The sequence below is a fragment of the Neopelma chrysocephalum genome, unplaced genomic scaffold (assembly GCF_003984885.1).
Source record: "Neopelma chrysocephalum unplaced genomic scaffold, ASM398488v2 Primary Assembly neopelma1_24, whole genome shotgun sequence".
NCBI classification, from domain to species: Eukaryota; Metazoa; Chordata; class Aves; order Passeriformes; family Pipridae; genus Neopelma; species Neopelma chrysocephalum.
The window spans coordinates 21,951,628-21,978,877 of record NW_020897693.1 but is presented as its reverse complement, the minus strand read 5'-3'; the positions used below and the strand labels follow the sequence as shown (position 1 = coordinate 21,978,877).

Sequence of the window (27,250 nt, the reverse complement as noted above, 5' to 3'; positions counted from 1 at the left end):
ACCTGGAAGCATATGAAGATGACAAGCTGTATCCATTGATGAAAACGCAGGTGGTCATACATCAGCTGCCATAGCACATACATGGCTTTGCTTCTGTCTGAACTCCCCATAACCTGAAGCTCAGGGGTGGAGGCACCCTCAGCTTTGCAAAGCCCAGCTTGGCAGATGAGCTGAGTGCATGCTGACATGTGCTGACAGTACAGAGCTGAGCAAAAGCACTACGGCCATCCCATCAGGGTTGCAAAGCCCGGACTTTGTGACAGTCTGACTCACTACAACCTTCCCTGGGAAGTAACTGCATTTGAAAAGCTGCGATCGCAGTCCCTTGGGCTCCCGCCCACTGGCTGCAGTTGCAGAGTGCAGAAAGCAAATGTCTGGAATCTGAGGAGGTGCTCTGAAAACAGGGAATATCAGGCCAAATTTCCTCAGCTTCACAACTCCAGGAGAAATAATGCAATGAAACCTCAGTCCCTACTTTAACTGATTTGACAAAAGCCTTTGGCATGGTAAGAGAACACGGAGCCTCATGCAAATGTTATCCCTCTAGGCAAGGCTGAGCTGCCGGCAGGTCTCTAAGCACGTGCAGTGCAGAAAACTTGCTCATCTACATAGGAAGTGCTATCGAACACAGCTTTACCCCAGAACCTGGAGTCTTGCTCGAGCTGGTTAATGTAGTTGCACCAGGCAGGACAGTGCAGTATCTGAAGCCCTCCCTAAGGAGGAAGATCTCCTCCATCTCTTCTCAGAGTGTGCCAGGTCCAACGCTGCTGGGTAGGCTGCATGGGAACATGTGTATTCACAGGACCTTGCACCTGCCAGCAGGTGGCTTTATTGTCTCTGCAAGGCACTTGTAGATCACCTACTGATTCGATGAACATGGCAATCACTTGCCAGGCAGCTCTCAGAGTAAGTCAAGCAACATAACCCTGTCCAAGAGTGCTCTGTCAGCCTAGAGGCTGGATGCTAGCGTGAGGGTGACACCAGACACTGCACAAAATAAAGGTGCTGGTGCTTACCACAGCACCGAGGGGCGGTAGGAGTCCTGCTATTCAAGAGGGCACCTTGCTAGTGGAACTAAGTGCCACCAGAGGCACCTTCAAGCCCTAAGTAGGCCACCTGGAGTGAAGGGACAAGCTGACCAGCAATGGAGACCTTCAGCCTACTGACAGCATGTCCATCGAGACATGAATAATGGAGGCCCTGCTGTCAACACACAAGGCCTCCTCTGTGGTGTATATGGTGAACTGGGGCGGTTTGTACAGTGTGTACATACAAACTGCCCCAGTTTGTGAACTGAGGAGCAGAGAGAAGAAACATGGGTGCCCAAGAAAGCCTGTCAAGGGTGTCCTATGGGAACAGCTGATTGAATATGACTGCCAAGCTAAGTCTTTCAAATGTCAGCTGCAAGCAAACCACGGGAGAACAGGAACAGGCAGCATGTCCAAATAGGTACCTCACAGAAATGTTAATAGAGGAAGCTTTCAGATAAGGAAGAAAGGAAGTAATTCCTTCTTATCTCATTAAAATGCAGTCACATTTGTGAACGTGCAACAGGAAAGCAAAGCACAGAAACTTAACAAATTTCAAAGGTGCATCTGAAAACATTTAAGCTGCCATTATATTTTCACTGAATCTCTATCCTAATGTAGAAGACAAACACAGATCAAGACTCACATGTCAATACTGTGCTGGATCTTGCTCAAGGCACTCATTCAAGTGACCCATAGGTGCCAAATACCAGGCTGCTGACTTTCCTCTGAAATTAAGGCTGTGCCATTTGTGGCAGGAAGGACAAATTTAGAAGCCCAGCTGACGCATCTCTTGCCCCAGCCTATATCACCATACAGTTAAGGGGAAGAGCTAAGCACCTCCAAAGAGCGATACAAAGCACCTACATGATTCCACTGCTTCTCCCCACCTACTGTTTAGGACACATATGAGCACCTTTTGATAGGAATCAGTGTCAGCCTCTACAAAACACCAGAGCCCAAGCTGAACCTCCTCCAGGCTTGTTAGGTCTGCCTGTTCCAATGGGATGCTGAGGGCTGAGTTAGGCCCTGTGCGTACAGACCCAACAGCTGAGAAGGAATCAACTCTTGCAACATCCCAGTGACAGAGCACAATCCCAATACTCCTGCCTTTCAGGGAAGCCCTTTAGCCAGCAGCAGGGTGCACCAGGATGCCTGTGGAGCTGTAGGAGGCTGCTGTCCCCACATCAAGCGTGGGGCATGCTCCCACATGGTCTGTGGTAGCCACAGGCCCCCACCTCCTGAGGGACTGGGTGTAGGGCTGGGGCCTTGGAGGGCTCCTCCAGGAAGCAGAGACAGAGCATCTGTGAGGTGTGTCACACATCACCCTCATGCAATAGCCTGCAAATAAGACTACTGAGGGCTGTGATAAATAAAACACAAAGAGGAGAGGGTGGGAGACCGGGTGTTGGGAGACAGATTTTTAATTTGTAAGGTCAAGTCTGTCAAGGTGAATGCTGCCAAGCTGCAGCTTAATTATTAACTAGCCTGATTTCTATTTGTATCTGCATCAGTACCTACTTTTCAATGCGGATTGCACCCTGGATTCCCTGGACTCCCTGCTGTCAACCCCAATTAAGCCTGATAAGGTCTGGCTGTGCGTAGCAAGAACAGGAGCTTGCCAGGACCTCCTGGGCTGCCTCCACCTCCTCCCTGGGAAGGGGAAGGTGGCCAGAGAGGGGTCCCCTAAATCCTGCCTGCCCTGGTACATTGGTGTGTGCTACCATCAAGTGTTAGGAATCTCTCTGGGCTGCAGGAGCACATAGAGGCTGCTGAGGCTAGGCAAGTTAGGGCTGCTGTGCCAGCTGCTGCACCAAGATACTCCACTCCGGGTGCCAGGGAGCCCATGGGTTACAGAGGAGATGCTACAAGCAGGGGAGACAACATGTCTGATAAGATTAAAGGCTGGGTGGGAAGAATGAGGATGAAGTCCACTTTTGCTCAGGCTGTAGCAATGGCCACAGCTGACACCCACTACGCACTGGACCCCGCAGAAAGCAAGGAGAGGTTTTTGGTTAAAACATTCCATGCTCTCTCACGTACTCTGCCTTGTTCAGACCCTTAAAGATGTGACAGACAAGGGGACTTGGCAGCTTCCGGTTATGGTCCTGCCATTGCTGTGCTCTGCAGCCCTGGGCATGTCCCTGCCATGCTCGCTCCTCAGTTCTCATCCCGTGTCTGTCTCTCAGTCTGTCTCTCTCAACTTATGTCTGCAGGGCCATTCTGGAACTTGAGCTGCAGTGATCTGCAAAGCGCTTTCAAACCCGCACATGACAGGCAGTTTCTTGGGCTCAAAATACTGTAAGGAGATCCCCTCCTCCTTGTATTTCTTCTGGGGAAAGGGGAGCACTAAGCAGTGTTCCCACATCATGCATTGCTCCTGGAGAATACTATATGGGTGCATGCCCACTCAACTTCCTTCAGATGGGGGAGACCACATGGCAACTGGACATTGCCCGTGGCCTCCTGGACACATCATAAATCCAAGTTAGATAAAGCCAATTTCCATGGAGTAATCTGGCCACTGCATCTTTTGAGCTGAAAAAGGCAATGGGAAGGCCTTGTAACACCATCAGAGAGGTAGACGCTCATCACAGGCAGTGCTGCAAGACTACCAAGCAGCCATAGACCAGATGGTATTCCCTATCACTTGCTGAATAAATTGGATTAAAACCAGGAATGTATTCATGAAAGATTGCTATGAAGGCCATTTCACACTCCTTGAGCTATCTTGTCTCCATCCATTTCTGGAGTGGGCATGTATCTGTATGAAGGTCACCCCTTCTAGGGACTATTCTGCTAGGTAGAAATAAAAACAACAATTAAAATGGGATTTTATTTTTGTTTTGTTGTGGCTTAGTAAAATATAATCCTGGCTAAACAAAGTAAATAGTGAGCATGAATGAGTTCCTATCTCCTGAGCACTGTCAAGCTGTCAGTCACAAGTGGGGAAGACTGCTGGCTAAAATACACACTGCCTTTGGAGATTAGCATATGGATATACCCTTTACTGAACCACATGTACACACACAAGCAGGGGCAGCCTGGGGTGCTTTCTAAAATGTGAGGAATCTGCTTACTTAGCTTTGAGACATGATACATCCCGTATACATGCCCCAGCATTCCTTAATGCTAACTGGGAAATGCTGCACATTCATGAGAGGAAGGCTAAGGCACAGGGCTGGGAACTGAGCATTATTGCACTCCTGGCTCTGCCTTGAGATTGCTGCTGACACAACTGTCCATGACAGGCCAGACAACTGGCATCTCTGTTCCCCAGTCTTTCCCACTGCAAAGTGGACCCAGGAGTTTTAATGCATAAATGAATAGATTTAGAAATACTTTCTTTGATCTGGATGAGTATGTAAAAAATTAGGATATAGACATATCTACTATTTGGGTAATTTCGCATCCCTTTAAGAAATCTGAATCACCTGAGCCCAAGAACTTTCAAGTAAAGGTTCTGCACAGGCTTTCAGTGACTTTTGCAAGGATTGGAAAGACCATCAGAGCAGTTCATCCACTGATAGCAAAGGTGGGGACAACTGGAGTACCTGTGCACTTTGGTATTGAGTATTTCCCTGTATAAAGAGTGTACAGAGAGATCATTGCCAGTGTCAAAACAGAAGGTTACACACCAGAGAAGTTAAAAAAAACAACCCAAGTTTGACTCTCAAGTCTCTCCACAGCGATCCCATACTACACTGGTCCTCTGCAGCCTGAACAACTGGCATTGGACACATGGCCAAGCAAGGCTTTCAGAATCTTTGCACGGTCTTGCAAGTCTGGCTCTGAGAGCCCATTTGGAAGAAACAAATGCTGAGCTGAATCTGTGCCCTTCCCAGTTTCTTTCCTTGTGAGGGCTCTGCAAGGCCAGGGGGGCCAAGGCCGGGATTTCTCATTTCCCACAGGTAAGGGCTCCTTGGACAAGAGAGGCACTGCCACTTGGGCTCATCCACTGGGGTACCCTCGGCTTCTGCAAAGAAAAGGGGTCATTCCCATGAGTGGAGGCTGTGCTGCTGCTGGCACTGTGGGGGCTGTCAAAGGGATGCCACTTGAGGGGGAATGCCCCAGGGCTGCAGAGGAGACCCAGGCCATCCAGCAGTCGCAGGGACACAGCTCCAGGAGGGGGGCACTGCCTGGAAAGAGATGTGTGAGCTGCTCCAGGAGGGAGGGGACGAGGAGCGAGACCGACAGATTCCACTGAAACATTCAATAGTGTAGGTTTTTTTACAAAGATTCCTGCGTGCCTGTGTAACCTAAATCTAACATGACACGGACTAAACGAGGACGTCACTTCTCTCCCCACTGATTAGCCGTGATTGGTGCTGAGCGACACTCCAGCACGTGCCTGCTCGCTGGCTGGCTGCTGGCTTGAAGCCACATGCGGAGGCTGAGCACCGTGAGCCTGAACCGGGGGCCAAACACACATCACATGCACAGAGGGCACCCTGAGGCAGCTCACTGAGGGTGGCACCCCAGGGACTGCCTCCCACCAGACAGAGGGGAAGCTTTTCCTTATTAACTGAAAAGTAACTTTCCATAGCTGGTGACCAAGTTCTCCAATAACAGCTGCCAAAAGCAATCAGACTGGATCACAAGAGAGAGAGGAAAGTTATGTTATTTTAATAGAAATTATTTGGTTCCAGGGGTTCTGATCAAATTAGGCAGCTACTGAATTAAGGCAATGAAATTACTGGGAAGGAGGCTGTGCTCAACTTATTTCCAGTCCTCCCGGACCTGAAGAGGTAACAAAGGAAATCGTCCAAACCATTCTGAGGAGTTTTCCATAAACACCCTAAGCTGATATTTGGGGAACTGGGGATTTCTGCCTGCCACTAGCAATTTTCTAATTAGTCCAATATCCAATGGGCTCTGGACATCCCCTATGCAGCAGATTTGGCATCCTCTGAAAAGGAGCAGAGACTGAAGCCTGCATAGCAGATGCTGCTCGTTTGATTTGCAGCACAGCTTGGGCATCATAAATGCTTTGGTTTTCAGCTCTGCTTGCGAATGTGTCGGATTCAAGCTCCTGTCTGCACCCTGCACGCCTGCCCTTGCCTTCTAACAAATGTTTCTTCAGTGCAAATTCAACAGTAATCATATCTGGAATTGAAGGAATAATGAAAATACAGGAGGCGTACATTGCACCATAGTGGGATAAAGAGAGACCAGTGTAATGGGGTTTTCAGGCAAGGAAGAGGGCTCAGTATTAATGCATATAAAATCCTGGCACAGGGAGAGGAGATGAAGAGTGCAGAATCAGAGCTGAGGATGAGTAGGGAAATGGCGCTGGTGCTTATCATGTCCTGGTAGTGCTCCCCTGGTGCTGGGCACACCCCTGGAGCCCCCCAGGATGGGAGGTGGAAAGCACAAGGGTGCTGTGAGGGGTCATGTATGGTCCTCCACGGGAAGGGGACACCTGCATAGCCTTGCACCCTTGCTCACCCCAGACAACATTGTCCTGCACCCCAGGAGTGTCACCCCCAGCAGAAAAGCCCCATGCACCCCAGTGCATCAGCACAACCCAAGCACCAGAGTTGCCCAAAAAGAGGGTCGAGTCACAGCTTTAGACCAGCCAGAGCTGCGTGTTCTGCTTTGTGACTCTGGCTGGGTCATCCTCCCCCAGACTACAGGAGAAAATCTGGAATGTGGGAAATGCTCTTAGATGTCAAGCAATCACTGTTATTTTCTTAATGCATTGCTCTTAAATAGTTCCTGCTAGACACAAACACCATAAGCTGGGGTTGTTTACAACACAGCAAACATAAACATGGCAGGGTCTGACCAAAGGGGATGAAAATAGAGCAAGGGCAGGCAAAGAAAAGAAGAAAAAGCACTTACCTTGGGTGAGCAGCAGGGCTGTGGGGAGAGAAGAACATGGGAAAGACAGGGAGAGAGAAGAAAAAGAGGGAAAAAGTTAATATTCAAGGGCCAAAGATGTTTTGCAGATGAAAGCTGTCAGAGAGCAATGGACATGGTGCAAGGCAGCATGCGAGCTCACCAGGGCTGCATGCTGGGCACAGGCTGGGGAGCAGACACCGCAACAGCAAGATGGAGAGGAGGCTGGTGTGCACCAGTGAGCACCAGGGCGCTGGCTCCCCAAAGTCACCCCCTCCCCCCAGGCAAAGGCAGAGGGATGGGATGCAGCTGAGGAGTGGCAAGGAGGGAAAGAGAAAGGGGGAAAGAGGGGCAGTTACACTTGCCATTGGGACCTGACACAACCCAAACTGACTCAAAGGCACGGGAGGTGCCCCCACTTTGGCCAGGTATGTGTGGCTGTGGCGAGACTTGGCACAACTGAGGAAACCCAGTAAACCTGTAGGCTGTTGAGAAGAGAAGGTGGCCAGGAGGTGAGGGGCACACCATTGAGAAGAACATCATCAGAGAGAGGCATTGATAAAATGTATGCTGGCCTCCAGTGTCAAATGGGGCAGGGGGTAACATGGCCATGCATCATCCCTCAGGACACCCTGGCTCACCTACACCTATCCCACACCCGACAGGTACCACTCCCAGAGGGTCAGGGTGCTGAGAGGAGCATAGTCACACATAAAGCATCACTGTTTGAGTCCTCCTGGCTCTCTTTGCTCCAAATTGCTGGTCTGCCAGACAGTGCTGCATGGACACAGGCCATGCAACATCATCATAGCGGGATGCAACTGCCTGCCGGGAAATGTGACTGTGTGGTCCTGTGAGATTTAAAGTGGGAAGAAAGGAGGAGAAAGGGGCAAAGGTCCTTGCAAGGGATGACCTTACCCTGACTTTCAGTACAGACACAGCCCAAGCCTCTTCCTGCCTTGAGCAGACCCTCCCCTGTCCTGATTTCCCTACATCCCAGACCTGTCACAAAGAAATATCTGGCTGGATCTCTCTTAGGTGTTACCCACAGAAAGCCACAGCTTACATCCAAGTGTCAAACTAGCTACAGGAAAGTCCATATAGCAAAAAAACCCAAACCCTCTTTGAGAGAGGCCAAGCACCAACTCTGAACCTTAGCTTTGATTTTGACCTGTCCTTCAAACAGCAAACCAGTCCCTGAAGATTTGGTTGCATGTGATGACAGTATTGTAATTACTAACACTTATTATCATGCACTTTTAGTCTCAGAAGTTTAAAACTCTGTACAAAGACTGAGTCAGTATTAACAGCTCTATTTGACAGATGGTGAAGCAAGCAAAGAGAAGCTAAAGGGAACATTTTGCAAACTCAGAAATGGGCTGGAGTCCAGAAGTGCTAATTTTCCCAGACTTGCCGGTTCAGGCCTCTGAAACGCATGCACTTTTATACAGATGCACCTAATTGTATCTGTGCCATTTGAAAGTGATTTCCTAAGCAATTTATCAAAGGTCCCACAGTGCATCCAAGGCAGAGCCAGGGAAACTAATCCTGAGTCCTGACTCCCAGTCACTTCCTCGCTCCATTGAGCAGCATCTATTGGCACAGTTTTCCCAACAGTCTGCAGAGACACATCAACCTAGTCAAGATCTTCGTCCACCTATCCATCTCCTCAGCTGGAAATACTGTGGGCACTCTAGGATATCTCCCTTGTCCATGCAGGCAGGTAGAGGCACAGCGAAAGGGGAAGTGGCAATGAAGAGGCTCCTTGCTGAGCATCCCTTGTTTTTCAGGGTCAGTTCATTTTGAGAGTCAAAACCTGTGATTATGTTCTGCAGCTCGTACAGTGCCACTGAGCCACAAGAAGCAATGGGATATTTGCTCTGCCCACACCATCTCCTGTGCTTCACACAGCTCTGCCAGGAAGTCTCCAACATGCTTGTCTCTGCCCCTTGTAGCATGAATCTTGAGTCTTCTTGTAGCTCTGTCCTGCTGCAGTTCAGGCTGCCCTGTGGCCTCCTTACTATTCCATGGTCTTCTGCTTCTCCAGACAATGTGCAGATATTTAATTTGTCTTCTACAATTACAAGCATTAGTACAATGGGTCAATTTCGCGTTCAAATGTAATATAATGAAATATTGCTGGGCCCCTAAGCTACTGTGGTTATTAAAAAAAATCATTGGTTCCTCATGTTTTTTAAAACTGTTATTCTACTACTCTGGGATTTGAGTTTATTTTTCTTCCCATTTGCTTGTGAGCCTGCAAAAGAATAATTTTTCTCCCTTTCACTTATGATATGATACATGAATATTTGAAGAAGCCTATAAAGCTATGAATGAAACATCAAGAATACAGCATGCAGAACACCAAGGGATTATTTTATCTTTATATTTCTGAGTGAATGCTGTGCATGCAAGCAAGAAAATGATTTCACGGACTAAAGCTTCCTTCCTGCACACGCATCTGCTAATGTGCCCTTAGCCCTGACCTGTAATGTTTCCTGACAGCCCATCTGGGGATGCTGTACCTGTACCAGCCTCACTGATGGCCTCCATGCTGTTCCCATCCAACAAGCCTCCCTCCACTCCCCCCAGCCCAGGCTGCATCCTTCCAGTCCTCCTCAGGGCACCTCTCCCTCTCCTGCACTACTGCTCCGGACATCCCGTTCCTTATGGGGCCAAGTCAGGCCACCTCATTGCTCTTGGCATCTCAGGTAGGCTCAGGGGTTTGACATGTACTCTTAAAGGGAACTGCAAAAATTACCTCCGCAGCCAAATCCAAAATAGCAGTCCCAAGTATCCCTTACCTAACTCTTGCATGGTGTGATTGTGGACAAACATGCATGCCTGCAGACAAGGTAGGTGATGCTGACTCTCCCAGGAGGACCCAAAGCCTTCAGCTCTGGATCCCTGTTCCTCCTTTACTGGAATTCCTCTGCCCTGAAGGCCTGGTTTTGATTACCAAATTCATGTATGAACTCTGCTTCCCCTGCCACCCCTGAAACTGGACAATTTAGGCCTGAATTTAAAAAAGCTGCTAAAAAAGCGACTTACTCATAAGCTATTTAACCTGCATGTTTTTGGTGTACTTGGGGGTCAAATCCTAATGTGACATGCATGTTGGTGTGGGTTACAAATCAGGAATTTAATTCCTTCCTGGTTTAACTCTACTGAAGCCAAAGAGCTCAAACCAAGAGGAACCAGGCTTGGGACGGGAGCAGACCAGCAATCCAGCAATCCTGTAGTTTACAACACAATGTGTGTCCCAGCCTTTTTCTAAACAGTGAAATACTTTTCTCTGCTGTTTACCTTACAGAGAGATTCGACCATGCTGCACGCTTTATTCTGGACTCATTCTTCATTAACATAAATCTTTTCTAATCAATATTCCTAAAGACTCCAGGAAGCCATTGTGTAGATAAGAGAATCCTTGTTAAAGGCCTGGGATTTACAAAGTGAGCTGAAATGAGGGAGAGGAGGCTGGATTTTGAGGAGACTCTCAGTCACACAGCAGGGCTGTCACAGGAAGCCAAAGGCAAGGAGAACACACTGCCTGCACCCCCTGCACTACCAAAGGTGACCATGCAGTGACCATACGAACCACAGGCTCAGATCCCCAAAGAGATAAGGATCCCCCATCTTCCAGATGTAACTGTCCACAGGCTCTGCCTCCAGATTTGCTCACTGAGGTGAACAAACTGTTTTCCTAATAGATTGTGAAGAGCTACAAACATGTTTTTTTAAACAGGCTAAACAAGGCAGAGATTTTGCAGCATTAACCTGAATGCTATTATTATTGAAGTCAATAGCAAAGCTCTTGCAGACTCCAAGAGACTCCTCTTTATCAGGAGAATCACCAACATTCAGTTTAATCAGAGAGCTGCGAGCAAATCACTAAACCTTCAGGGAATGAAGTAACAGCAATTTAACATTTCTTTGCTATTCCCGTCAGCAGCTGATGGAAGAAGGAGCTGCTTAACATCTGCCCACACTTCAGAAAACTGAAGCACACATGCTCATGGATCAATGCAGCTTATCTTATACAGGCATGGATCTTTGTAACAAGTCACATAATTTCATCAATATTTTGATATAGATAACTTGTTGGATCAATCCAAGCTAGAAACCCTTCTTTCTTCGCAGTTTAATCCTTACTCTGCAACTCCCAGCCACATCCTCCCTCCGGGGCACAAGGCTTTCCCATCAAGGGTGCTGCTCAGTTAAAAGGAGATATGCTATGAGATTTGTCTGCACCAGTTGACTCTGTGCTGGAAGCGCTGAGAGGACTTCAGTCAAAATCTTCCCAAGCCAAGTCATGCCAACAAGCTGTTTAATAGTGTTCACCAGCCATCTGTGCTCCCATTTCCAGCAAAGTTGTATCTTTTGGAGACAAGCTTTCTGAAGCAAAACTTTGCGTGAAGGATGTAAGTCCCTTTTACAAAACATAACCCTCAAGACTCAGCCTTCAAACATCAGTTCTGAGGTTGAATCTTCCACTGCTGTGCCATGAGCTGCATTCTTACAAGCTGACTTCCAATTACCCACACGTAACATATTTTCCAAATGTTATTTTCAATGTTATCTGCAGTCAAGTGAAATCTTCCAAAGTAGCCTCACTTGCCATTTGGGCTCCATCAACACTAAGGCTAACCACAATTTAACCAGAAGAGCAACTTTATCCAGGGAAAGCAAAGCAAGTTTTTTTCCTGTAATCCAGGGCTGTGGAAAAAGTGTGAAAAGGTGATGAGTGAAAGAAAGTATTACTCCAAAATCCTGCTGGGACAGCAGCAAAATCCTTGTTCTCAGTTGTGAGCTGACACAATAGCAGAGCTGCCATGAGAGCAAGAGTCAAACCAACAGACAGCATCTTGTCGTAAAGGAAAAGACTCATTTCACTGCAGGAAGTCTTTAAAAAGGTGCTGAAAAAAGGATGGCCAGAAATGTGGTTCAGGGTGATGGGAGGTTTCAAAGCCCTGCAGCGCTCAGTAAGCAGGGATTCAGTTTACATGACTGTGCATATGTAGGAAAGGTGAGATAAGGTTTCGAAGATTAATTTCTTAGAAATGGAGAGGACAAAAGAAGTCAGGAAACTTGGGAAATGGCCAGGAGTATAGAGAAAAGCAAGACTTACCACCTTTGTCAAGCAGAGAATATGAGTCTCTCTTTGATTTCTTTTTCCTAATTTACTTCAATATAACAAGCTTGCAGCAAGTGCCATCTTTGCCAGTGCTCTGTGCATCTGATATGCCCCTATCGGTATTGGTATCGCTCTTCATCACAGGCCGGGCTGGCAAGATACCAATCTCAGATCTATTCTCATCTCTTTGAATTACTGGAGCACATCAACAAAAGAGCTGCTATAGTAAGACTACTTGAAGTGATTTGTTTGGATGAACAGAAAGGCTTTGAAAAACTCCAGCTGCAGAAAGTGATTGGTGAAAAAGAACAGATGAGCTGCAAGACAAAGTTTTGTGTTGTAGATGTAGCATTTATATAACAGGAGTAGGTGGTGAGCTCTCCTTATAGCAAAGGGTTAAGAACTGAATGTCCCAAGGCTCAAAGCAGCATGGCTCTGATATAAGTGGGGGTGAAGAGTAAAGAGCAGCATCTGCAGATGATGCAAAATGTTTCAGTTAAAAGGCTGTATCAGTGGCTGTTCTGTGTTTTGCAAGCCATGATCAACCTGAAGACAGGAACTTGTGTTTGGATTACCACAGGTACTTTAGAATGAATTTCATGCTCACAGAGACTCTCCTGCAGACTCCTCTGCCCCACAGCTCTGATCAGGGCCAAGAAGTTCCCTTGAGTGGAGGTGACTGCTTTGTATCAGCAGGTGTACAGGACAGCACAGACACTAATGCAAATCAACCACATGGTAGCAAGCTCTGCTTTCACCTTCCATCCTCCTCCACTGCATGTCTATCAGAAACCACTGCCACCGCAGCCAGCAGCAGTGCAGGTACCCTTAGGACAGCACACTGGGTCTGAATAGCATAAGGCTCTGGACCAAGTTCTGCATCCCAAAATAAACCATTCAAACTCTGCCCCAGGCTGGTTTGAAAAGCACATACTACTCATCCCTGCTGTCGCCTCTACCATCCCTTCAAGGGACATTTCACCCCTGATTTCATCACTGCCACCTAGCTTGTATCCCCAAGGTAAACTGGGAGCTACCCTCTGCATGGAGAGGTCCTGGGGTGAGTACAGGCCCTCAGCACAAAGCTGTGGTAGTGCAGGCACAACTGTGATGGATTGGCTGTCTCTGCGTGACCTGGATTGCAGATTACTTTCAAAAACAACTGCCACTCATCTGAGATGTCCAACACTGCCCTGCTTCTAGAGCAGCTAGGAGAGATGTTTTGAAGACACTATGAAGAGCTGTCTGAGAACATCAATACTCCTACAGCTCCTTTTAGGCACAGGCTCAGTGGGACACAGCTAAATGGTAAGTAACAGCAAAACAAGGACACACCATGAAGAAACACACTTTTTGCAGCATTGAAAACAAATGTATGGGTAACCAAAACCCAGAGAGACTCTTCTTCAAAAGCAACTGGGCCTGGACCCCCTCAGGAGAGGCAGGAGCTATGCTTTGCCTTTGTCATGTGAGTCGTGTGGGGGGACATTCATCATCACAACAAAACCAAGCAAAGTTCCATCTAGGTGACTGTGGTGTAGGACTTTTCCCCTGTCTGTGGGTACGGGTAATGGCAGCACGTGCACAGTGCTGGGGGGGCCTGTCTGCTCTGCAGTGACTGTGCAGACATTGCAGCCCATGGAGCTGATCAGTCGTGTGTCAAAGCTGATCAGCTTTGCAAGAAATAAACCACCTGAACTCTTTCCCTACAATGGCATGATGCTGGCAGAAACACATGGGCAGGAGTCAGCATGAACATCCCTTCCCAGTGCTGTACAGCATGTCACATGATGCCCAAGCACGTGCAAGCTTGTGCACGTCCTGGGCTGCCTCCTCTCTGCCGGGAGCTGGCCGCTCAAGCATGCATTCCATGAAGCTGCTGGCCACAGCATCTGCTGTTGATTGCTCACAATGCTCTCTATGGGAAAGCCTCACATAGTTCCTTATTCTTCATCCCAGGCACAAGGTACGCTCACCAGAGATTCTCACCAGAGATGCCACGGTGTGTAGCACTACGGAACTTGGATTTTTTTCAGATGCCCTGGACTTAGTGTAGCGACTGTGCCACCTTGTGCCAGCAACATTCACAAATGCAATTTAATCTCCTGCCTCTTAGATTTTAAAATCATGGTGCTCTCACTCTGACTTTTCTCTAACGAGGCCAACCAGGGCACTGCATCTCCTCTTTGGCATGGTCCTTTATGTCCTCTAGGCAAAGAGGGTCCATCCGAGGGTGCGCACTCACCCCCTGGCCTGCAGGCTCTGTGCTGCAAATCACTTAGTCCAGCTCTGATCTCCTCTCTGCCTGTTGCAAATCAGACAGTCCCACTGACTCCAGCTGATGTTGGTGTAAACGAGTCACATATGATACAGCAAACTGGCTTTGCAGTCCTAATAATAATGAGGACATTTTACAACTGAACCACCTTAGGGTGGCCACTTGGGGCCATTTGGATTTTTTTCAAATACGTGTTTTTATTCAGCTGCAATGTGACCTCCTACATGGGAAAAAGAAATGTGAAACTTCACAAAAACTAGCCCAATCCTGACTCTGTATCCTAAAGCTCATTGTTTAGAAATGAGGATGCAGGACTCACAGAGAGCAGACAGCTGAGCAGAAGATTCAGTGTGATGCTCCAAACTGCCAAGTGCATAAGCAGGAGAGAGACAGATGCCCATGATTTTCATCCTGTACCTGCTGAGATGGAGGTGGAAGACCCACAGATGGGAAGAGGCACATGTGGAGAGGAGAACCCCAGTGTGGTTCTAGGACTGAAGACTTTGATCCAGGACTGAACACTTTGCTTACACAGATTTAAAGGGCTTAATCTCCTTAAACATCCAAGAAGAAATCTGGGTGTACTCTGGGTATAGTGAGTAGATACCTGCAGAAAAGCTGCGGTGCTATATAGTTCTTTCATGTGATAGAGAAAAGTAAGGAAATAACTAGTGACTACAAGTTGAGGTCAGACAACTTCTACCTAGAAGCCATGCTCACATCTTTACCCTGGAGGGCAACTGACTGCTGGGACATACTTCCATTGGATACGGCAGGTTGGTCATGCTTCTGCTCAAGGGCAGTTGGACTTTGGTGAAACCTGAGGGCCTGTGCTCAACAGAATGAAATCTGACGCCACTCACTGCCTCTGGGCTGCAGGAGGTGGTCTGATAGCATTAAAACTATGGGTTTACATTATTACAACATCCACGGATCTATGATACTGACATGCTCATGCAACCTGTGCCTATCCTGAACATCCTACAGAGCCGTGCATGGGAGCTCGGACTGGCCAGAGGGCAGCTGCTGTGCTGGCGAGATAAGCTGTGCCATGCACAAGCAACTGCCAAGTGTCCCATCACCGGCAGTAGCACATGGGAGCAGAAATAAGCCCATGGGGTCACACATCTGACTCTACTCTGTAACAGAAACCCAGAAGGTGGATTTGAATTCCCTTTTGAAAAGTGCCTCTGTTTAAATCTTGGTCCTCCCAGGCCATCCTAAAGCTGGTGAAGCCACTGGTAAGACTCAGTGAGAAAGAGATAAACACACAGGACAAGGACAAAGATACATGTAGGCAAGGCACAACTGTAAGTCTGGGGTTATTCCCACTATGATCCTGGTCTGATGGGAGATCCTGGGTCTCACTGCTGATGAAGTAGGACTTCAGCAGAGCTTCACAGTCTCTGCATGACAGATTGTGATTGTCTGTGATACGTTAAAAGGGTTTTTCAGATGGAAGACATGAAGAACCATTAAAAAAAAAAGCAAAACTAGTTATCTCACACCTTTTCTCTTCTCCTATGGACTTTTTGCTGCACGTCATAGGGACTCAAGAGCACCAAGGCAATGCCACTGGAGGCAACAACAGAGGGAAGGACGGGGGAGTACAGGAGGAGCTGAAGGGGTAGCCATGCATTACACCCTTCTCTTGTCTTTCACATTCCCCAAAGTCCTGGCAAAGGAGCAGGAGCAGGGAGAACAGCAAAGCTGCGCTCAGAACGAAAACCAGATCCAGACAAGGAAACCCAATCAAAATAATACAGCTTCCGAGACTCAAGCATTGCACAAAAAGAGGATCAGAAGTAAGCTGGGCTCTAAAAGGTAGAGACGACACCAAAACAGGGTGAGAGCAAGAATACAGGAGGGCAGAGAGTAAAAGTCGAGCCCTCTACAGGAGGAGGAGGAGGAGAAAAGGAGGAAGGGTAAGGAGGAGAAAGAAGGTTATATTTTCTGGATTTGGGGTTTGGATACTTGATTCTGATTTTTTTCTTTTTTCATTTTTTTCAAAAAGGATCTCACACCTGATATTCCTCGTTCCATCCATTGCGGTTCACCAAGGGCAATGAAGAAATTCTCCTGCCTTTCGTATTCCTCCTCATCTACTATCTTAACCCTTATGGTCTTCCTGTAGGGACAACAAGAGAGACAACCGTGTACAGCGGGTCGACTGGCTGGAGGCAAGGCAGCAGCAGCAGCAGCAGCAGAGGCGGCGTGGGCTCCTGGCACACAGCCCCTTCCCCTCCGGGGCAGTGTGCATGTCGGACACGGGGCATCCGTAGCAGCTGCTCCTTGGGGAGCGGGAGGGTGTTAGGGTTAGAGGGGGCTGGCAAGGGAGTGAGGACAGAGGGAGAGAAAAGGGGAGAGGGACCTTGCAGATGGTTAGTGGAAGGCAACTTCTGTAGCGCATTTTTGTTCAGTGTCAGATGGTAATGGAAAGGGTATCAGCTGCCTGAAAATCACCAGGGACCACCACCCTGAGGTACCCACTGTTTTTAAGCTGGAAGATCAATGGCTTCTCACAATTAATAACAAATACAATAATAATACCCTCACAATTAATAATAAATCTGCAGGGACTCTGGGCTGGGAGCCTGAGGAGAAGAGAAAGACACATTCTCCAGTGGGGTGAGGTAGGTCTCTGCTGGTGGGCTACAGCTCTGTCAGTTGCAAAGGAGGCTGACAGTTCTATCTTCTATTTTTAAAATGACACATCTTATGGCTTTCTCTCCTTGATAGTGTCTACCTCTTCTTCCTAGCCTCTTCCCCAAACGAGAACTCAGGCTTCCCAGGGAGTGAACAGCTTTGCTGAGACCTCACACGGGACATGATGGGACAAAAATACCTCCAAGGCTCAAAAGGAAATGCCCTGGGCACTAGAGCAGGGCTGGCCTCTTCCTCCTGATGCCAGCTCACCTAGCTCCCTCCAGTATCCCTGCAATGCACACAGCTGCTGTGAGCCCCCAGGTGAACCAAAGTGGGGCATCAGCTCCTCCTTGCCCTCAGCTCCTGCTCCCAGAGTTGCACTGCAGGAACCACACCAGGGGTTGCACAGCCTTTGGCCTGCTCAGAAGTTATAAAGCTGCTTCTATGCCAGGCCTCAATTCCTGTCATTTTCTAACACAGGTGTGACCAGAACAGTCCATAGGACCAGGACTGGGTGATGATTTCCTGAGACGCTGGATGTGTTTCTAGCTAGCATGTTTCCACTGATGCTACAAAATTTGATTGGGCCCTTCAGTGGCGATGGCAGAAAGTCCCTCTCAAGTTGCCACAGAAATATGGACAAGCATGATTTCTTTCCATCCTTCTCTCAGCTCTCTCTGAGCTCCCCTCACCACTTTGCCTCTCCCCCATCCCAGCATCACTCCTCATGCCACCCCACGGGTACCATATGACACAGTGTGCGCGCACAGCAGTGCTTAGGGCAGAGCAGTTGGAGACAGAGAGACATCAGAGGAAGAGGAGGACAAGAGGAGGAAGGAGATGGAAGAGAGGAGGAAAGAAGAATGTTAATGTTAGTCTGCAGGGCCAGTACTACACCTTTCTGTAAACTCATATCCACCATGCGGGGGCTCATCAGCTCAATGAAGAAATTCTTGGTTTTTTCATACTCCTCATCATCAATTACCTTGATGTGAACTGTTTTGCTGTGGATGGAAAAATAATAAGGGTCATAAAGGGGGAGGGGAACAGAGAAGCAAAAGTGGAGGAAGGAAGGAGTTAAATGGGTACATTAGAGAGTCAAAGTTTTCTCACCCACTGAACAAGCTTAACTAGGCCCTTAAGAAAGGCTAAACCCACACTCTTACAAGTGACACTAGCCAATTTTCTGTTTAACCCAAAGGCAGGATGGCAGGCCACACTGTGCAGAGTGAAGTTAGACAAAACCAGCTCTGATCTCCCAGCAAACCGGCTCAGGGCTTAGCTTGTGGGCAGTAGGTCTGATGGCCAGCAGAGAAGCAGGCTTCCCTCACCCTGCTACCCCCCCATCCTCCCCACACACACACGGGCAACAGCAGCCACACAAGCACACATACCCCACAGGCACCATGCTGCTGCCTCCCTGCCAGCAACACCCACTGGCCTGGCAGATGCCTGCTGGCCCCACAGGTCATGGGGAACCCTGCAACCTGCTGCTCTGATGTAATTCATGTCAGAGGGATCTCTAGGTGAAGCAAGTTCCTTAGCTGCTGAAGGGACAGCTTCATGGGCTGCTCTGCTGGAGCAGCCGGGCAGCACATCCTATGTCTCTCCTTTGGCAAATTTCTTACAAGTTCTCAAAGCATTTTGTAGGAAAGGAAGAGTTCACTGTCCCATGGTTTCCTTCATAACAAATACATGCCTTATGCAGAGGTTACTGTCCCGCAGCTTTCACACCCAAAGAAAACAATGGAAGTGACTCAAAGGCTCACTGCCTCCTTGCAGTCAGGACTGTTGCAGGCTCAAAATGACCCCTGTGTCCCCTTACTTTTCCAGTAGCTGCAAGGCTTCATTCAGTTCCATCCCTCACTCATGACTGAAGAGATTGGTACTTAGATTCTGAGCTCATCTCATACCCTCTTAAATACAACATTGTCTGCACATGCAACTGCTCTGAATGGGCATATGCTTGTCATCTTGGGGCTCCTGGACTTCCAGTTGGCCCCAGCCCCAAGATGGAACTGCATTCATTAAACCAAAAGTCAGTTCCACATAAAAAGTATTTTCCTTACCCCAAAACAACTGCCCCAGGAGCCACCAGGCCAGCTGCCCCCTCCTACAAGTGAATGACCACCCGCTTCCTACACAAGTACCCACACATAGCCCTGTGGCCATGATCTCCCCTTCCTTCCTGCTCATCCTCAACCTTCAGATCAGCCCCAGGTCATGTTGTGCACAATTAGTCTTGACTGGGGATGGGAAGGAGAAGAAAAGCAGGACTGGCAATCACAGAGTCTGGAAAAATAGCCCCAAGCTTGAAAACTCTATGGGCCTCAGCCTGTAGCCCTTGGCATTAAATATACCCAGTATCTTTGATCCCACAGCACTTCAGAGAATCCCTGCATCCTGGGGATGCTGCAATCCCCATCCTGGGGATGCTGTCACTGCCAGCAGTCTCCTGAAAATAACCATTTCACAACAGAGAATAGGAGAACTGATCACATGTCATCCCTGTAGCTTGCATTCCTACTGATATCATTAATGACCACAAAATTAACTGGTCATCCTACAATTTGACCCTCAAGTTAGAACTGCTCCTGCACTCCGACTGTGGAAATCCTGTTCCCTGTGCTGACTCTAGTTTTGATCTTGGTCCCAAACCTCATCTCTCAAATGATGGCATACAACCTCTGCCATACCCATCAGTGCAGGAATATGCAGGACAAATCATGTCTAATTCTTCTTTCTAAGCTAAATCATCTTTATTTTTGCCAGTGCTTGCTCTGTCTATACCCTGCACCAATGCCAGTAAGCCTACTTTCCCTTCTCTAGACCCTTTCAATCTCTGCTAATCCAGCCTGAAGGATGTAGGATTTGAAATGGTACATCTCTGGTGTAAATGTTGCCACTCTGCTAAGACTTCATCATGATGATTTTGTTGCGATTTTGTTGCAATTTTGTTGGAGAGGCTGAATTTGCCTTTTGAACCAGATGTTGTCAGGGCCCCTGATACTTTGCACAGCCTGTTCAATTTGCTGAGTTAAATCTACAGCTGATTCATAGCTCTGATCTTTTCCTTGCTCATTACTACAAAACAGAAGGTGGGATTTTCAAAAGCAGCCAGTGCTTCCTGAACGTGGGTTGCTTTTAAAAATCCTATTCATAAGTACCACTGCTTATGGTTTTTCCGTTCTAGGAGCTTCAAAATACTCAGTATTGCTTGTCTGCAAAAATTTGGAAAAAAATACCACAGACCATGTTTCCTGTGAGCCACCCTAGGTATCACGACAAAGCTATTCTAAGGCTTTATGCAATTAATATTATGCATGTATACCATTTGAGTTTGTTTTCATATAACAACCTTCCTTCTTTGCTTCCTTTTCTTCCTTCCTTCTGTCCAAACTGTGGACTGATGAAATAATGATTCATTATGTGTACATTCTGTTAAATACAAGATGCTCTATATGGCCTCCTAAATACTTCCACAGTGGTGAGAATTCCTTAGAGTAGTCTTTTTTAACGTAAAAAAAAAAAGATAAAAACAGTCAAGAAAGAGAAAGAAAACATGCTGGGGATCCCTAGAGGCTAACATGGTAAAATGCTGGATTTCAAAAGCAGGTCCCCTTGGGTCAGGAACACAAAAGTGAAAACCTTCTGGGCTCCTAGACTAGCTCAGCTCTGCTGCGATCTGGACCATTACCACACACTCAAGCCTCAAGTGACTTTTCCAAAAAGAGAGTCTGAATTTGGTGATCAATCCAGTAAATTTCTGGTTTCCTCTTTTGCTACAAGCTGTGAAGGAGAAAAGGACCTTCTACCTGGCTCTGAAACAACAGGGCAGGGACAGACCAAAGTGACAGACCAAAGCCACATGTGCCCTGCAGGGATACAGGCACCCCCTCACCCCATCTGACTGAATCCCAAAAGAGGTGGTGTCCAGCCTCTCCAGTTTTGTTGAGAGGTAATGAGTCCTCAGCAGGTCCTCCACACTGTTAAAACTTTCAGGACCCAGAGCAGGAGCCCAGAGGTGTGGCCTGTGTGGCTTGGGGACCGAGGTGGTGTGGGATGGGGATGATGGGAGCCAAACTGCCCACTCTTGCTCCGGAGCCAGAGTGTTGCCAGACCTCCCCTTGCAAAGAGGAAAGGAGCAGGGCAGAAGTTGGCAAGGACTGTACAGTGCCAGGGGAAGGTAGATAAGGGCTCACAGACGCAGTACCACATAATGGGGAGCGGTTAACCTTTCACTGGGATTTTGTGGCAGAGAAAAGAGCAGCATTCCCGCTCCCGGGCCACTCTGCAGCCAGCACAGATGGGGGCACGGGGCTGGGCTTGCTCCCTTGAGGGGAAGTACACTTCTCTCAGCTGGCTGGCTGTTCCCATGACTGTCAACACAGAAAGGCCAGTGCTGACGGAGGGGGGTTATGGAGCCCATCAGGCCACTCCTCCCAGCCCAACGTGGCTGGTGAGGGCTGCCCTTTCCCAGGCTCTGTAGTTTCCCTACCCACTGCGAGCATCTTGCTCCTCTCCAGGGCTATTAAAGCAACTGTAACTACAGCTGCGTCCTGAGCCATCATAAATTGTCTGGAGGCCAAAACACAGATTGCTCCCGCACAATCTCATCTCTTACCTGCAGCAACATTGAGAGCTGCCTCCTCGGAAGGCATGAAGAGTGGAGGAAATGGATGGAGAGAAGGACTGGAGTGTAACACTGCCCTGGGAAGACATCACGTTAATGTGAGAGATGTGACAGAAGGACACCGAGAGGCAGAGAGTGTGCGGGAGCAGGAGGCTTGGGAACATTTTGCTGGGAGAACATCATGACAGCTTCTTGAAATTAATGGAGGCAGAGGCGAGCATGAGAGGGGCTGACAATGCAGTAGCCCTGATGGGCATGCTCACCACGATGGGAAGCAAGGAGTCTGAAGCCTACCTTGCTCAGCTGAGCAGCTTTCATTCCCCAGCCTTTGGCTGTTTCACATGAGGAAAGGAGGACACTTTCCAGCCTTCCCCTTTCTCCCTGACAGCTTGACTGTGGCCAAGACATATGTCAGAGAGCTCAAATGCAGAGAACAGAGACCATCCAAAAGCCTCTCCTGGCAGCAAGGAGCCACTCTGCAAACACAAAGCTCCACCACCAGCACCAAGCCACAGCACAGTCCAATCTCAACCCCTGCAGGATGGGGGGATGAGGGAAGAGCTCATGAATGATGGGAAGAGTGATGAGAAGAGCTCTTTAAATCAGGCCTTGTTGGTGTTTTCAGCAGACTGAGCAATGCTTTCAATTTGGGCTGTGACATAGCCGGACAAGTCAAAAGTCAGCATTCCCGGGGAAAACCTGGCCATAAAGAAATCAGGATAGCTGCTTGCTTCCTTCTTTTTCTCTGAGGTCATTGCAAGCTGCCACCAACAGCCCTCAGATGACGGCAGTCCAGGTTCTCCTTTCAACGTGCACTTAGAAACAACCACTGATTTTAAAAGTTAGGGATGGAAAAGCTCCTCTGGGGAGCAACATTAAGAATAAGATTTCCCTGAGTAAGCAACAGAAGATGAAATGAATAGACATCGATCTTCTCCTAAAGGACTTTGTGCACATGATGTTGCTAAATTCCCCATCTGGGAAGTACAGAGGATAATATATAAAATCATTTTATTTGACAACACGTCCACTTCCAACACACAAGGCAACAACTGGATGGTTATTTGATTAATGTGCTAGAAAATATTGAGTATCTCTCTGTGTGGACACTCTCATTTGCAGGAATTATTGCCGAGGAGGTCTGTGTGTGTCTGTGTGACTTTGGAATGTGAAATAAAGCTCAGCTCTAAAAACAGTGCAAGTCAGGAGATGTCACATAGTGTATACCACTGAAACAGGCAGGGCTGTGCAAGGGCAGAATTTACAGTCCCTAGTGGGATGCTGTTAGCCAGAATGAAAAGCAGCAAGATAAACATCCCTGGGGCAGTGAGATGTACCAGGAGATCTTCAGTGATTCATTAATGTGAATCATTAGTGATACACCTTGGGTCAAGCCACTGTGTTCTTGACACATCTTGATATACCCAAATCCTCGTCTGATTTGTTGTGGATTCACGTCCCTGCAGCACGAAGTTCAAAGCAGTCTGACCCTTCCCCAGAGTTCTGCACTGGGTTGGGGTTTCAATGTGAAGCTACAGATAGGATCTATTCACTCTGGTAGAAGACCTTACAGAGAAGTCACAGAATCATACAATATGCTGAGTTGGAAGGGATCCACCAGGATCATCAAGTCTAACTCCTGGCCCCATACAGGACACCCCAAGAATCACACCATGTGCCTGACAGCGTTGCCCAAATGCTTTTTGAACTCAGGCAGTCTTGGTGCTGTGACCACTCCCCCGGGGAGCCTGTTCCAGTGTCCAACCACCCTCTGGGTCAAAAATTTTTTCCTGATATCCAACCTAAACCTCCCCCAACTCAGCTTCATGCTGTTTCCTCAATTCCTGTCACTGGTTATAAGAGTGAAGAGGTTGGTACTTGGCCCTCCGCTTCCCCTCACAAGGCAGTTGTAGACTGCAATGAAGTCCTCCCTCAGTCTCCTCTTCTCCAGGTTGAACAGACCAAGTGACCTCAGCCACTCCTCATAAAGCTTTCCCTCCAGACCTTTTACCATCCTCATGGCCCTCCTTTGGATGCTCTCTAATAGCTTAATGTCTTTTTTATATTGTGGTGCTCAAACTGCACACAGTATTCAAGGTGAGGCTGCACCAGTGCAGAGTAAAGTGGGACAATCATCTCCCTTGACTGGCTGGCTATGCTGTGCATTTGAGGCAAACCAGAGGGAATTAACTGTCTTTGCCCAGTTCACTGGGAGGTGGATATTTAACAGAGCAAAGTGACAGTGCTCACAGGAAAGGTGAAGAAGCCAGCAAGAGAAGCCCTGATTTGATGCACACTGTCACATGGAGCTGCACATCAAGTAAGCCAGAGTAACAACCTAAGCCATTCTGAAGCAAAGAATTATGCTGTAGCACAGCACAGCCAAAGACAGGAGGTGCTGAGTCATCTTAATTTCAACAGGAAATCATGGTAATTCAGGAACCTATCCAGACTATGACCAAGACAGGCAGGCTGCACGTTGGGCTCAAGCTCATGTTCATGAAAGATTTTTCAGCTCCCATGGGGATTATGGAAGGGGGAACAGGTTTTCAAGCATCCAGTTGTAGCCACTGGCAGTGGTCCCAGTTTGTTCAAGCAAAAAGGTCAGAATTGAAGGTGCCTTTAAGGTCATATTAGATGTTGGTACCAATTAACTAAACAGATGTCAACAGGATAGATGAACTGTCAGAAAACAGTTTCAAACAGATCACTGATGCGCAAGTTGCTGATGTTTGAGTTACAGAAGAACTGGTGCTAGTACAGAAGCTGGAGACAAGCCATTGTGGGCCAGTTTCCAGGAACTGGCTGTGTCATTCATGAGGACCTTGGAAGAGCAGCTGTGCAAGAGTTATCTCACCTTCTGTAGCAAGAACAAGGGGGACAGCCCGACAGTCTCACTACCGGGCCAGTCAGCTATAAAGTATCACAGACAGAAGCCATCCTCAGAAATTGAGATTTTTTTCTCTTTTGTCTTCAAGTTGGCTTATGGGATAATCAGTTGGTAACTAGTTATCTTATAATTAAAATCAACTGATAACTTATCATCAGATAACTATCATCGTATCATTAAAATAAGGTTCTTCACAGTGCCAATCACCATATGACCTATGTACTTCTCCTGGCATCCTGAAAACATACAAGCAAATCAGTTGATACTTCCATATCAGTGGATACTTCCATATCCATACAGTGCCTGTGATGCACATTTCTCACACGAACTTGATAGGGAACAGTCCCTACTTCCTTTGAACTCCTCATGTGGAAGATGCTACAGTGATGGCTACAGAAAGGTGAGGGAAGAGAGCAGAGAGAGATTGAAGTGGTGGTGGACGCATCACTTATTCATATGAGTATCAACTTGTTTTGCTTCATCTGATGTGGTTCCCATTCAAAGGGAGCTGTGCACTTCTGTAGGGCATCTCCTTTTTCTTGCTAAAGTTCCATTATGTCATTAGGGAACCAAAAGACCTCAGAAAATAGGTCAGCAAGCAACTGCTATCACCCTGCCTCTGGGCAGAGCCATTCCACCAAGTCGTTCCTGACAGGTAGGTGTTTGTCCAACTACTTTCTGAAAGCCACATGGGAAAGATGGTTTTCTGGACAATCCTTCCCCATATTTCAACTCTTTACTCCTAGAAAGTCCATGCAGACTGACAAGGTGGCAGCAGGAAGAAACTCTGGCACTGGCCCTTGGAGTGGCTCCCTGTGCCACTGCTGTCCCTGCAACAAAGGCAGGATCTGGGACTGGCCCAGGTGGCCTAGAGTCAAGGTTACCTTCTGCAAGCCCCTATCCCAGTCAAACGTGCAGCACACAAGGGACCTCTGCTCCATTCCTGCGAGGGCCAGGAACAGAAACATCCAGCTCTGCTACAGAGGGTCACAGGGAGGAGGGAAAAGGTCCACTGAAGAAGATACCATACAAGACGTGGCTGTACCCCAAAGTGTAGACAATGACCCTTGTCCAAAATCTTGTGTGCCCCTTCATGCCCATCTCCCCGGGACTGTGAGGGACTCCGTGCAGGACCACCAGGAGCTCAAGGGCTCTGCCTGGCTGGCTGTTAGCAGTGTACTTTGTTCACATCACGAGATCTCTGTAAGGGATAAAGGAGGAAATGTTGACTCAGAAAGACATCTTCCTTTTGTGTATTCCTCATCTAATCTTGGCTAATTAGTAAATTGGCTCATGTTTCCATTAGAACTATTAAAAATGCTTTAGTAGCCGACACATGATAATTAAAGGGACATAGCCAAGACTAAAGGCCCTATTTTTTCAAGTCTTTACTTGCATTAGAAAACTTTAAAGTGTTACTAGTAAAAGATCTATAGTGATAGCTGGTAAACAGATCAATCCGAATTTAAAAAAAAAATAAACTGCCTAACTGTTATGGTTCCTCCATCCCAGATGACAACACTAAAGGGGTCACTTTGTGTTTCTGGTCATCTTCATTTTTCAGTTGTTCTTGTTTCCTGCACAGCAGCCCAGTCCTCACTTCCCATTGCCACCCAACACTACAAAGAGATATGAAATCCTGCCAACTTCATGTGACAATGTTTCGCACCTACTTTGTACCAGTGCAAATAACTGTACCAGCAATGAGAAATCAGAGCTGCTAAGCTGCAAGTGAGCCCATTAAGCATTTCCAGGCCTTGCAAAAAAATCCTTAAGTATCTGATGTGTTATTCTGTTATTCAGGGCAACTCAAGAGATATGGTATATCCATGCATCAGCCATGGGAATCAGCACCAAAGCTAGGGAATGGTAAATGTCTCACACTCAAGCTGGAAGCCCTGAAGAGCTGGATAAAGCATGGTAGGGAAGCACCAAAAAATGCTTCAGGACGTTCCATAACGCAGTCAGCCCCATCAGACAAGATTTGCAAAGCACTCTACATTTCACATTGTTCAAACATGATAAAATGCTCTAATATACAGGGTTCTGCATGGAAAGATGCCACAGTTTGTTAAGAATTTCTTCAAAAAGGGGAAAATCACTGTTTGTTAAACCCCCCTTCTCTCAGCTGAGTCCATATTGCTGATCCATGAGTTATTTAAGTTGTGTTGTACAAGCATAATAGCCCAGCTCCACAGGTCTTTTTTTCTTTATTCAGTTTAATAAAGGTATTTTTTTCTCTATTAACATTTTCAGGTTCAGCTATAATCTTTGTTTAAATTCCTCTCAAAAAAAAAAAAAGAAAGAAAGAAAGAAAAGAAATCTAGGCTGATCTGTGCATCACCTTTCAGACTGTTGGGTCCAAATACTGAAGCTGTGTGTACAGACACAGAGGGGCCCTTGCCTGGCCTGCTGCAAGTCAGCTTTTTCTTCCTGACCCTATGACACTTGATGCTTCAGGGCCAGGGGAGAACAGACAAAATTTGAACAGCCTGTGAAGCTATTTGTTGAGGTCTGTACAGTAAGTACATGTCTTGTACAAGCAATAATTCAACTTGGCAGCCCATGAAACCAGACAGTTCAGGTGGGTATCAGCCTGGTGTAGCTGCAAAGCATTGCCAGGGCCCTGGGCGCAGACATTTCTCTCCTCCCTACCTTGGGCAGGTTCCCAGGGGAACAACCTCGCTGAGAAGAGTCTGCCCTTTTTCTCTCAGAAAGGAATTCCAAAAGGAGGAAAACTTCAGCCACAAGAAGGAAGGGAAGGTTTGGGAAGGGAAGGTTTGGGAAGGTTTGGGAAGGT

General features: G+C 47.5%; 1 protein-coding gene across 8 annotated transcripts in view; it reads right to left on the bottom strand.

Annotated features, from left to right (window-relative positions):
* The window catches only part of SLC8A3 (solute carrier family 8 member A3), a 115,840-nt gene that overhangs the window by 7,723 nt on the left and 80,867 nt on the right, over positions 1-27,250 (bottom strand). For 3 of the 8 annotated variants that reach the window (XM_027707740.1, XM_027707696.1, XM_027707716.1), the window contains 2 exons: positions 17,825-17,931; positions 6,873-6,890 (listed from right to left, as the gene is read on the bottom strand). In XM_027707740.1, coding sequence (XP_027563541.1) covers positions 6,873-6,890; positions 17,825-17,931 — 125 coding nt within the window. Of the gene's footprint in view, positions 1-6,872; positions 6,891-16,305; positions 16,410-17,824; positions 17,932-27,250 lie in introns of those variants that run through there. The other 5 variants (XM_027707747.1, XM_027707705.1, XM_027707725.1 and 2 more) reach the window with 5 other exon arrangements.